This window comes from Myxocyprinus asiaticus, chromosome 43 (genome assembly GCF_019703515.2).
Source record: "Myxocyprinus asiaticus isolate MX2 ecotype Aquarium Trade chromosome 43, UBuf_Myxa_2, whole genome shotgun sequence".
NCBI lineage: Eukaryota > Metazoa > Chordata > Actinopteri > Cypriniformes > Catostomidae > Myxocyprinus > Myxocyprinus asiaticus.
In genome coordinates this window covers 15,371,305-15,384,794 of record NC_059386.1, presented here as the reverse complement: position 1 = coordinate 15,384,794, position 13,490 = coordinate 15,371,305, and the positions used below count along the sequence as shown (strand labels likewise).

The window sequence follows — 13,490 nt, the reverse complement described above, 5'->3', positions numbered from 1 at the left end:
GGTGAACTTCACAAGGAATGGACTGAGGCTGGGGTCAAGGCATCAACCACACACAGACATGTCAAGGAATTTGGCTACAGTTGTCGTATTCCTCTTGTTAAGCCACTCCTGAACCACAGACAACATCAGAGGCGTCTTACCTGGGCTAAGGAGAAGAAAAACTGGACTGTTGCCCAGTGGTCCAAAGTCCTCTTTTCAGATGAGAGCAAGTTTTGTATTTCATTTGGAAACCAAGGTCCTAGAGTCTGGAGGAAGGGTGGAGAAGCTCATAGCACAAGTTGCTTGAAGTTCAGTGTTAAGTTTCCACAGTCTATGATGATTTGGGGTGCAATGTCATCTGCTGGTGTTGGTCCATTGTGTTTTTTGAAAACCAAAGTCACTGCACCCGTTTACCATGAAATTTTGGAGCACTTCATGCTTCCTTCTGCTGACCAGCTTTTTAAAGATGCTGATTTCATTTTCCAGCAGGATTTGGCACCTGCCCACACTGGCAAAAGCACCAAAAGTTGGTTAAATGACCATGGTGTTGGTGTGCTTGACTGGCCAGCAAACTCACCAGACCTGAACCCCATAGAGAATCTATGGGGTATTGTCAAGAGGAAAATGAGAAACAAGAGACCAAAAAATGCAGATGAGCTGAAGGCCACTGTCAAAGAAACCTGGGCTTCCATACCACCTCAGCAGTGCCACAAACTGATCACCTCCATGCCACGCCGAATTGAGGCAGTAATTAAAGCAAAAGGAGCCCCTACCAAGTATTGAGTACATATACAGTAAATGAACATACTTTCCAGAAGGCCAACAATTCACTAAAAATGTTTTTCTTATTGGTCTTATGATGTATTCTAATTTTTTGAGATAGTGAATTGGTGGGTTTTTGTTAAATGTGAGCCAAAATCATCACAATTAAAAGAACCAAAGACTTAAACTACTTCAGTCTGTGTGCATTGAATTTATTTAATACACGAGTTTCGCAATTTGAGTTGAATTACTGAAATAAATGAACTTTTCCACGACATTCTAATTTATTGAGATGCACCTGTAGAACATCTGCTGATACCGATACCAATCGTTTGTTGAATGTGCTTTGTTTATGCTATCTTGATTTAATTTACTGATAATAACACAAATTGTAAGAATATTTTATTAACTGTATTCTCTATGTCTCTACATGTTTTCCATGTTTCAGAGTAACTGGCCTCAGTTCAAAACAAAACACTTATACAAAACACATTATTAACTCACATTAACTGAATTCTGAATAGCCTCTTGTCAGGCTCACATTAAATTGGTGAGATTCATTTTTTGAATGTTCTGAACTCTGAATGATGAAGGGTCTCTTTTTAGCTGAAGCAGCCTCCACTTAGCTTCAACAAACTCCTCACATTCCTTGTTGTGTCTAGTTTTAAGGTAATAAAATAATTTGTGTTAAAAGTTCAGTAAAAACGGTAGTTCCACCTCATGAAATTCTAGCAGTGCAAAACTTACAATTTGCAACTCTGCTGTCGTTGTCAACCAATTCAAAGCAATTCCACACAAGAGAAGCTTTCTTTCATGGCACAAGTTGTAGGCTAATTGTCCAATGCATTTTTTCCACACCCATTTGACAGGAAATAATTGGCCATTATAATCTGCTTTTCTTAAAAAATCAACCAATGTCCAATAGTGCAGATAATTGCTTTTATTTGCCGATAAAGATTTTTGCCCAATACATCTGTGTATCTCTATCCTAAACCTCAGCCAATCTAGGGTTTGATGGAGTGAACACCCACCACTGGCGAGGATTGGAAAGTGTGGGTGGTGGAGACTTGGTGATCTTCAGTAGGACCCTCATGGGATTGAGAGAATGATGAGGGGGCTCCATCTCAGCAGCCTCAATCAAAGTGATGCCCAGTGACCAGATATCAGCTTTCGAGCTGTAGGGATTGTCCTTTGATGTTTCACACATGATCACCTCCGGTGCCATCCTTGAAAGACAAGAAATTTTAAATCTTGTTTTTTGGCAGATGGGTCATTTTCAATGGAAGGATCACATTTGCATAACTTTTGTTTACTTGTTATACTGTTTATTATTTTTTATTGGTTAAGACTTTACTTTAAAGGAACAATTCACCCCAAAATTTAAATCATAATTTACTCACCCCAATGTTGTTCCAAAGTTCTAAAGACTTTATTTATTCCACATACTTAAACTTGGTGTGACATGATTGGTTACATGGCATGCAAGAACAAGTTGGGTCCTCGATGTGAAACAAGGTCTAATGCATTTTGATTTACCAAGTCTGAATATGCATATATTCAAGATATATAACATTTGAGTTTTAATTTTGAAAAAAATTTTGGTCTATTCATCAAAGCTGAATGTAAGTCTGGAACTGATAGTCATGAAAACTTCTTTAAGAAGGCATTGAAAAAGAATATCCAGCTTGTAACTGGAACACTTTATTTTGGAGACTACATCTGCTAACTGTTCTGATGTAACTGGTTCAAAGTGAGTCAGGGAGCTGGACAGGGAATGAATTAGTGGTTATCAAATTGTGAAGGTTCAATCGCACCTTTAATCTGCTCAATTTTGTGACTAAAGAAGTTTAAAAATTCACAGTTCTCTTGGGTGGCATCCAGAAAAGCATTTTTAGTTGGGTTTAAAACAGAATCAATTGTTTTGATCAAAACTTTTGGTCGATTTGCATTATCAGAGATTAATGTATAGAAAAACTTGGATTTAGCTTCCTTTACAGCTCTCTGATTGTTTGTTAAACACTCCTTTAAAATATCATAAGAGACCTGAAGCTTGTCTCATTTCCACTTGCGCTCAGCTTTTCTGCACTCTTGTCTGAGAGGACGGGTGATGTCATTTAACCAAGGCTGTGAAACACCCTTAATTTACATTTATGCATTTGGCAGACACTTTTATCTAAAGCAACTTACAGTGCCCTTATTACAGGGACAATCCCCCTGGAGCAACCTGGAGTTAAATGCCTTGCTCAAGGACACAATGGTGGTGACTGTGGGGATTGAACCAACAACCTTCTGCTTACTAGTTCAGTGCTTTAGTCCACTACACCACCACCAATTCTCCTTGGCTTGAGTGGAGCTACATTATCAAGTGCAAAAGTACAAGATGTATTAAAAGCTTTGACCAATAATTCAGTGTCGAGTCCAGATTAGACATCATCTGTGAAATGCGTTAGATAAAATTCTGAAAAAAGATTGGCAGTATGAGTGAATGGATGTAGGAGTGGCGTAAGGGCTGAGAAGTAGGCGGTAGAGGACGAGTAGAGACAGACTCAAACATTATTGAATAATGGTCAGAAATGCCAATATCTAAGACCTCTTAGTTGGACACAGAAAGACCATATGATAACACCAGATCTAATGTATGACCAATATTGTGAGTAGGACCAGTGACATGTCGTACAAAATTTAAAGACTCAGTGAGGGAGATAAATTCATTTACCAGCAGTTTCGATGGACAGCACACATGAATATTAAAATCCCCAAGAATCAGGAGTCTATTGCCATGTGACACCAGTCCAGAGAGAAAGTCTGAAAATTGTTGGATGAAATCCTTATTAAACTTGGGAGGTCTGTACATGAGTGCACAGAAAGCAGGACCCAAGATGTTAATCTTTAACAATTGGACCTCAAAACTGGAATACATGTCCATAGGCAGCATTCTGGTTTTAAAAACAGTGGCAATGCCACCTCCTCATCCTGAAGTCCATGGGGAATTTAAAAAGTCACAGCCTGGCAGTGTTAGATCCCCCAGGGCCATTTGTTCGCCAGGATTCAGCCAGGTCTCAGTGATGAATAAAAAGTCCAATGATCATGATATAAAAAAGTCATTCAGAATAAAAGACTTGTTCGATATTGAACGTGCATTAATGAGGGCCATCTTAATAGTGGTGACATCTATGTTTTGCGGTGAAATAAAAGATATGCGTTTCAGCAAGCTGAGATTATCAAAATTGACACCCCAAAATAATTTTTGCTGCTTATTAAATGTACTTATTTAAAATGAGCTAATGCAACACAATGATTTAACTTTTTAAAGCATTCAATCTACTTAATTTAAAAAAAAGTTTACTTAATCCATTTGTGTTGGGACTGCATAAACACGTTTTGTTTATAACTGAAACTGGCAAGGTAAAAATGCATAAATTAAATGTTATGTTATGTATTTTTGAGCCAGATGAGAAAAGGAGGCGACTTAATGGTGTTTAATGTTGTTATTTTGGGATTTGGAACCGATTCTGATATGCTGGGTTTCAGTTGTGAAGAGTGGAGCTTTTGCTTAGGTTGAGGATGGATACACAAACAACATACTGTATCTTGCTTTATTTACTCAAGGAGCAATTACTACTTAGCCCTTAGCATATGCTATTATAACATAAATCAGTAATGTGACACAAACTATTATGTAAAACTAAAAAATGTATCATGTAAGGGAAACATACAAAAATAAAATCACTTAGAGGCTATTAATTTGGTAATTTAAAAATAGCTTTGTTCCATTATATTAAACTTATGTGAACAAGTTATGTTTTCTGACAAATAATTAACTAAACCAAGAGGAAAAAATACGTATGTTGATGCAACTTAATTGATTCATGTGGAACCAATATACATGATTAAATCATGTAAATTCAAAGCGTTTTGTTTTTCAGGAGTAGTGCTTTCATGGAAGAAAGTCATATGGGTTTGGAACGGCATGAGGCTGAATAAATGCTGACAGAATTTCCACTGTTCTCTGAACAATTCATGTAAGGTTGATGAGCATTTGAGCAAATGTAAGGGTGTAACTCTGAGTCTTACCAGTATGGAGTTCCAATGAAAGTTGATCGTTTTTGAAGGGTATTGTCCATTTTTGCAGACACACCAAAATCAGCTGAAAAAGAAAGCACACGTGTAAAGCAAACTGGCATAGACAGACTGTATCAAGGCCTATGAACATCAGAGGGGAACACAGAACAGTATATCTGTACCTAGTTTGACATGTCCCTCCATCGTGAGCAGAATATTGCCAGCCTTCAGGTCTCTGTGTATAATGTGATGTTGGTGCAGGTAAGACAGAGCTTGCAGAGTCTGACAGCACACTTCACTGATCTGTTGCTCTGAAAGGCCCCGCTCCAGCTCTGTAGCACACACAGATAATTAATAGTATGATAATGCCACAAAGATGCAGAAGAAAAAAAAGTCATACAGGTTTGGAATGTCATAAGGATGAGTAAATGATGACAGAATTTTCATTTTTGGGACGTACTATGCCTTTAACCCACCCAACATGATATCATCCAGGGCTCCTCCAGGGCAGTACTCAATAAGGATCTGAAGAAAGATGACATACTGAATGTCAGTTTAAGACTCTTAAGGAAATAAACGCTACTATTCAGCTCAATAAACAGATGTGGCTCACCCATAGCCAGCCCTCAAAGAAGATGGCGTCCAGCAAAGATATAATATTTGCATGGCGACATGCTGCGAGGATGTCTATCTCAGTGATGTAGTCATCCAGCTGCTCTTCACTGCGTACTTCAATAACTTTAGCAGCTCCCAGGACCCCTGTCGTCTGATTCTGAGCCTGAGATTAATAGGACATAACACTTGCCTTCAGGGTCGTAGCAAGGAATTCTGGACCCCCTGACTGTATATTGCTCTGGGCCCCTTACCTACAAAAGAAATTCAGTTTCGAATTTGTTTTGGGCCCCCCTGTACCTTTGGGCCCCTAGAATCGTTACCACCTTTCACCCCACTAGCTACGGCCCTGCTTGCCTTTGTCACTTCTAATCAATTTTTCACAATTACAATGAGCAGATGCAATGCTTACCAAATGAAACACTCTTAAACAGACATCTTGGAGATGTGTGCTATCTAGATCGATGGATGAATAGAAAAAGCACAATAAGTCTGAGCAGCCTGAAGGTCAGATCAAAGTTTGGTGAATGTAGCTTGAAAGTAGGAGTAAAGCCCAAATATACTTCGATCGAACGCGTACAGGACGCGTGACGCAAATCTGGTCATCAGCACCGATTTTTCTAACCGCTCGTCTTTGAATGCGCAGACTGTATATTCGCCTAAAATTATCTGCACAAATTAGTGGATCCACAAGGTGGCAACACTAACATTTGAGCCGTTGCTGTTATGAAGAAATGCTAGAAGAAGGACATAATTGCCGGGAAATAACAGGAGAGGAAGGTAAAACAACAACTGCAGATATGCACGTCAAGAGCGTGTGTGTGAGGAGGTCAGGAGATACCTGCATTTGTAAAGCTCAAGTCTGAAGGAATATAAAGACATCTTTATGGGTCTAAATACGGCGTCTCATAGCAGTCGTAGCGAGCATGCGCCAAATGCCTGTATATGCGCGTACTGTCAAGTTGACTACACTCAAAGTCTTTCTATTAAGTCAGTCCAGTGTCGCGGTCTTTGGAACGCTCTCGGGAGGCTACTTCCAGTCGTGCCAGTGCAGCTCTTGAATGGGGAAAGACCAAAATCTCAAAAACGGTTGTCAAGATTATGATCAAAGAACATATTTCAAATCAGCAATGAAATTTAATAATATTGGAGTCATAAATTGGGCTTCTTAAACTCATATAACGCTAAAACACGCAATTTTCCCGGCTTGTATAGCTAATGCGCATGCACGTTCTCGAGATGCTTGATAGGTGATGTCTGTTTCTAAAAAGTGATTGTCTCTGTAAGTGGGACTTTTTTCTACATTCGTTGACCGTTGGCCGTTCCAATTTCTCTTCATTTTAATAGAATCTCTGCTAAGTACGCAGACGCTGAGCGTTCGCATCAAAATCGAAGTATACTTTGGACTTAGGTAGCATTTATTATTTACTTGTTCATTGAACTGTTGTATATAAGCAATATCACGCTCGCAATCGTGCTGTATGGCCCTAAATCAGCACTGATGTAGGGCCATATCGCACTCTTGCTCGTGTGATATTGCTTACATATTTCAATATTTAGGAGAGATACCCAGAGAAACGACGCTGAGCCATATGAAGAATAAACTGTCTGTCACTTTATTAAACCAATCAGGCCAGAATAAACTGGTCAAGGAAAACCTAATTTGATTGGTTACCAGAAGCAGGTAGACCCGCCTTCCCGCTCCTGCTTGCGAAACTCTTCTCAGTGAGAAATTCGTGCCAAAAGTGTAATCGCATCAAAAGGAAGATGGAACAGTGTATATCTGATTATTTCTGGAAAATATTTATGCCACAAACACAAGTCATTTACATGTTTGCAGTAGTTTATTTTACACATACAGACTGATTCTACACGGTGAATCCGTTTTGCTGTTTATGACATCCTTTCTTTGCTTGCATATTGCTGATTTCCGGTTTGCAATGTTTTTGGCCATGTTTAGGCGAATTAACTGTGCCAAAAGTGTAAGCGTGAAAAAAAGGAAGTCAGAAGAAAATACACCAAATTTACTTTGAATTAATATGAAATGACAGATTCACAACACATGAATTAAACTTATGCAAAGCATTAAAATATTGCTAAGATTTTTTTTTTCTTATGCTTGCAACTTGATTTACACCTTTACAAAACATTCTGGGCGCATGCAATTTATTTTTACGCTTGCAATTTGATTTACGCTTTCACAAATCTTACTCTGCACATGCAAATAATTTAGGCACAATTTTACCTTCATATTTAAGAGTTAAAGTCAGAAACTTTGGTCCTGGTTTAGGGATTTTGGAGGGGAAAAAAGATCACACCTAAACCAAGTTGGTTGAATAACAAAAGTATGTGGGCTGTCAAGCCAACATAAGTGCAGGTCATGATGCAAAAGACGTGTTAACTGCATGCCTATAAATCGCAACAGCAGTAATGTTGCATCACTCAGTAAGATTTATTTTCAGAGAGGAATGCAGAAAAAAGAGTTTGGTGTAATAGGTTGAAAATCGCTAACAGAAAGCCATCTTTCACATTTTGGTTTAACAGGAAGTTGCCAAACCGCAGTGTAGCCCTAAACCCTCATTATCTATCACCTTGGAAACCTATGAATATAAAGTGGTCACAAATAAGTGTATTCATAGAATAGCAGAGGCTGAACGAACTGCAGGGTAATTAAGGCTATGTACCCAACCACCTTAAAGGTTATATATTTATATATAAAAATAAATAAAAAGAAAACAATACATTTACAATAGCCTACATATCTTCCTTCTTTAGCCATGCATTCAACACAAAAGATTTTTCAAATTGCAGACACTACCTTCTGTACAACTGCACACTCCGTACACAGAAGTAAAATCACTTTAACCCTTCTGTTATGTTTAAAAATGATGACGACTATGATGTTCGGGTCAAAAATGACCCGTATAGAGTTCAATAGATTTTCAGTAGATTTACAGCACACTAATCTATTAATTATGAACATGAAAATTGGCATAGGCTTACCTACATGTTTTCACACTGAATACAGGCTTATTTAGTGGCATTTTAACTGGAATATGTCAGTTGTGGTACTACACATGCTCAATAGATACAGTAAATCAACTTTACTGTAAGGATTTACAGTGCTTAAAATAAACTGATACTTAGAAACTGTATTTGTTTGAAAGAAAAACAGAATTATGGTTTATATTCTACAACATTATAACCATAAGAATATTGCAAAAGATAACATACTGTTCAACAAATACATTGTCAGCACTGTCAATCAACACTGTGCAATTATACAACTACAAATAAGTGTGTGTGTGTGTGTGTGTGTGTGTGTGTGTGTGTGTGTGTGTGTGTGTGTAGAGAGAGAGAGAGAGAGAGAGAGAGAGAGAGAGCGCACATCTGGGCAATAATGTGATTTCTGATGGTATCAGATGGTAATATCATGGTACTTTGATATGCAATTACCATATTTATGTACCATTCTGTATTTGCATGAAGTACTTCAAAGAATACCATGTTACTACTATGGTAAATTGATATATGATTATCATATCCAATTACTGTTTTATTTACATGGTGCTTCAAGGTAATTAAAAAAATACCATTGTACTTTGTAATATGATTACCATATTCATATACCACTGTATTAACAGAGTGCGTCCAAAAAAACATGGTAATGTCATGGTATTTTTTTGTGCTTTTGTGTAGGCTAATACGTGTTTTGATACTCTTTTGGTTGGAAAATGTATTTACCTGCAGAAGTCGTTTACAAGCTGCACACGTGTTGAACTTTATAAAGACCTTCATGACTGGCAAACGTTAGGACGCATTTGCAGGTTTGATTTCCATTGATTGTAGATCCGCTGCAACCAGCGGTATCTTTATTTTTGTTATAAAATACTCCGTGAGCTTATTGAAAAGTGAGAGCGCGCGTAAATGATTCAGCAGTGCGCGCGCAAGCTTTCTGAGGCATTCAGATTGAATCAAAAACCGATTCACGTGTGACCAATTCATTTTAAAGAACCGACTCAGATGAGCGATTAATTTGTGATCGGACATTTTTAGTTTTGATTCAAAACTGGCGAAAGTAAACACCGGGTGTAAGGCATGATGTAGCGGTGTAGCTTTTCTCAACGCTACGCCACTACCTAGTCAAAAATATAGCTTCGCTACTGAAAAGCTACTGATTTAAAAACTAGCGAAGCTACCACATTGCTACTCAGAAATGTAGTAAAGCTAATAGCTTTGCTATTTGTAGCGAAGCTACTGCCCATCACTGGCAATGTATTAGATGTCTACTGCCTCCTCGTGAAAGTTTCTGTACTTCTGTAAGTAGAAGACCTTGTAATATCATTTCTAAAATGTTCGCCTTCATATTTTTATGCACATGTCTTTTGTAGTGAAATATTTGCTGATTTTGATAAAGTAACAATAATGTTAATCTTTTTAAGAGAGCGAGAGAGAGATCGTGTGACACTCTTGACTCAAGAGAAGTTTCACAACTGCATTAAAATAGTATTGTTAAAAAAAGATGTAGACAAAAAGTTTGACATTCCATAAATATAATAAAACAAGTATTATAAAAATCTAAAAACTTTTTTTAACATATTAATTTAGTCAATGTTGAGGATAACCCAAAGGCATTTTGACCAAATTTAAGATTAAGATTAGTTTTTCACTGTTTAACTCTTAAACAGGTCAAAATTGACCCAAACATAACAGGAGGGTTATGACATACAGTATATGCTGTCTTAAAGTGATTTTACTTCTGGATGGTTGAAATTCCACCTTTTTATTTCCAGACAGCCTTTTATGTAGTTTGTCACTCTGACTAAATATATCCGAATTGTTTTCTAGAGCTCTATATTACAGCAAGTATTTATATGAAATACATTATTAAAATGAATGACCTCCAAACCACTTTTTAAGAGTAACTGCCATTCATAAATGTGATTAGTACATAAAGTAAGGTCTATAAGTGTCATCGAAACAAAAATGTGATCCCCCATTGACAACCTTGACCACAATGTTTTGTCATCCACAAAAACATATCCAAGATTTTCTAGACTGCAGATAAACTTCATTATACATCAAAGCATCTGAAGATGAAAATACACAGCAATAAAAACATTGTCTTAATCAGAATTTTTGGTCTTGTTTTCCAGAAAAAAATATATAAACATGCTTGAAACAAAATAACTTGACTTGAGCAGAAAAATTGCACAATATATTAAGACTTTAGAGAATATACCTTGAATTAAATATGTTTATTTATTACCCCATTGGTAATTTTGTTCCTAGTTTTATACAGATCTAATAAAATTTTAAAGGTATAAATTGTTACACACACACACACACACACACACACACACACGCAAACAACAACAATGTGGGGTATGAGTCATACCATATTAGTCTATTGTAAGAAAAATAAACTTCATTAAAGATATATTCTCTATATCATGCACAATTTTGCTTCTAAAGTAAATTTAACTTGCATTAAAGGTAAATATTTATAAAACATTTTAGTAGTGTAACAAAGCTTTTTCCTTTCAATTTTAATCCTTTGGTTTTCAATGTTATTAATCCTGAAAATGTAAAATGTGCATAAAATGTTTAAAAAAAAAAAAAGGTGGTAAAAGCAGTATATAATCTCATGCTAAAAGGATGGATTTGTCAGTTCAGTTGTATCAATGCCAATTTCTTGTGGGAGGGATTTCCTTGAAATGATATTTTAAGATAATTATCTGTGCAAAGGCCCAGTTTTGTTTTTGAAACATTTAGTGCTTTCATCACCTGCAAATCCAAATAGGTTGCATTTATGAGGAAAATGTTACTTCTGTGTCTTGTTATTGTGTAATTCACTCAGACTTAAATCTCACCATTATCACCTAAACATCCTCTTTATTGATCCCTTACCTTATACACCTTACCAAAAGCTCCATCCCCCAGTTCGCCCAAAGTCTCCCACATCTGATGTGGATCCACATCTCTCTTCAGGTTTTCATAGTGTCTAACACGCTTTTTTTCCACACCCAGCCGAAAGATACGCATAAGGAGGGAGGCCATGGCTCCCTCCCTTTAAATCCACTCCTCCTTCTTAAGAAATCTCAGTGCCTTTAATCTACTGTTGGTCCTCAATGCCTCGTTCAAACTGGACTTAATCAAAACCACTGTCAAAACTGTGCAACACAAACAGTCTGTACTAGACTAAGTCTCTGCAGGGCAAAGATGCTTTTGATTGTCTGCGCACCTCTGAGTGAGACAGGAAGCTGCAAGTTGCAACCACATCCTTCGAAAATATGGGCCACAATTATGTGCAGGATGCCTGCCTCGTATGCAGAAAAGTACATCACACCATCGAAAACACAACAGTGTTTTTCTGTTGCAGTAAGAGAGTCAGTTGTAGTGCCATATTTAGTGTAAGAGAATATTTTATTTATTAAAATCAGCAGATAGAGATGATTGGTATCAGAATGGGTATGTTGTGTTCAGTTACTCAAAGAGGCAGTATGTGCAATAGGCCTATACAGGGCCGTAGCTAGTGGGATGAAAGGTGGTAATGATTAAAGGGGCCCACAAGAAATTCTAAACTGCATTTTTTAATAGGAAAGGGGCCCAGAGCAATATATTGTCAGGGGGCACAGAACACCTTGCTACGGCCCTGGGCTATCCCATATTCTTGTTAATGATTTCAAAACCAAATCTTTCGCACTTTCAAATATTGAAGCATAGACAGGAAACCTATGTGTCACTCTGCAGACACAAACAGAAATTTTTCACTGTTCCATTTGCTGTTTATTGCAATATGTATTATGAACTGACAGATGTAGTCTTTCAATTTAATCACTAGATGTCACATTTGTACCACTTTTATATCATTAGACCAGTACAACATGTACTCACAATTGTATGTAGGGTGAAATCAGGTAATGTGGGATACTTTGTGATCATTTGATTTAAATATGATCCATATGGTTCAGCCTCTCACATGTTGCTATGTTAAACAGCTAAAAATCTCCACTACGCTAATCAGTGGGGAAAAAGGAAGATATATTAAATAGAAAACCTTGAAAAGCTTCCTTAAACACACATAGGCCCAATTACAATCTTCCAGGCTGAAAAAAGGAATAGTTCACCTAAAAATGAAAATTCTCTCATCATTTACTCACCCTCATGCTATCCCAGATGTGTATGACTTTTTTTCTGCAGAACACAAACAAAGATTTTTAGAAGAATATCTCAGCTCTGTAGGTCAATTCAATGCAAGTTGATGGTGTCTAAAACTTTGAAGCTCCAAAAAGCATATAAAGGCAGCATGACTCCAGTGATTTAATTCACGTCTTCTGAAGCGATCCAATCGGTTTTGGGGGAGAACAGACCAAAATGTAACTCCTTTTTCCTTGTACATCTTGCCATTGCAGTCTCAAGGCATGATCAAGATTCGATTACACTCTCTAGTGCTTGACATACAGTATGTGCAGAGCGCTAGATGGTGCTAGGAAGTGTAATCAAGCTTAAAATCATGATTGCCAAGGAGACTGCAGATGTCACAATATACTGTGAAAAAGGAGCTATATTTTGGCCTGTTCTCACCCAAAATCGATTGGATCGCTTCAGAAGATATGGATTAAACCACTGGATTCATATTGATTACTTTTATGCTGCCTTTATGTGCTTTTTGGACCTTCAAAGTTTTGGTCACCATTCACTTGCATTGTATGGACCTACAGAGCTGAAATATTCTTCTAAAAATCTTCATTTGTGTTCAACAGAAGAAAGTCATACAGAAAGTCAAACAAAAAGTGTAGAAAAACTAATTTTCTGGAAGTAGGGGTGCCAGAAAATGTCTGTTGAAAAACAGAAAAGTACTGTTGGATTAAAAACATAGATAAACTATAAAAAAAACAGTAATTAGCTTTACCGTAATTAACATATATTACTGTAATTCTACAAGAAATCTCCCTATAATTCCATTAAATCTTTTACTTTTAACATATATTAATTGTTAGAATAGAGTCATACACCTCTAAAACACAGAATAACTATCTTTAAAAGAATGATAAACAAAAGCTTAAATAAAG

The 13,490-nt window shown here is 37.0% G+C and overlaps 1 protein-coding gene across 3 annotated transcripts in view; it reads right to left on the bottom strand.

Annotated features, from left to right (window-relative positions):
- Positions 1-11,647, bottom strand: part of LOC127433636 (serine/threonine-protein kinase 10-like) — a 28,487-nt gene extending 16,840 nt beyond the window's left edge. The window contains exons 1-6 of one of the 3 annotated variants that reach the window (XM_051685695.1): positions 11,326-11,647; positions 5,417-5,581; positions 5,280-5,328; positions 4,986-5,135; positions 4,816-4,888; positions 1,773-1,967 (exon numbers count right to left, since the gene is read on the bottom strand). In XM_051685695.1, coding sequence (XP_051541655.1) covers positions 1,773-1,967; positions 4,816-4,888; positions 4,986-5,135; positions 5,280-5,328; positions 5,417-5,581; positions 11,326-11,475 — 782 coding nt within the window. In that variant the 5' untranslated portion in view covers positions 11,476-11,647. Of the gene's footprint in view, positions 1-1,245; positions 1,382-1,772; positions 1,968-4,815; positions 4,889-4,985; positions 5,136-5,263; positions 5,329-5,416; positions 6,850-11,325 lie in introns of those variants that run through there. The other 2 variants (XM_051685696.1, XM_051685697.1) reach the window with 2 other exon arrangements.
- Between the last annotated feature and the right edge of the window lie 1,843 nt (positions 11,648-13,490).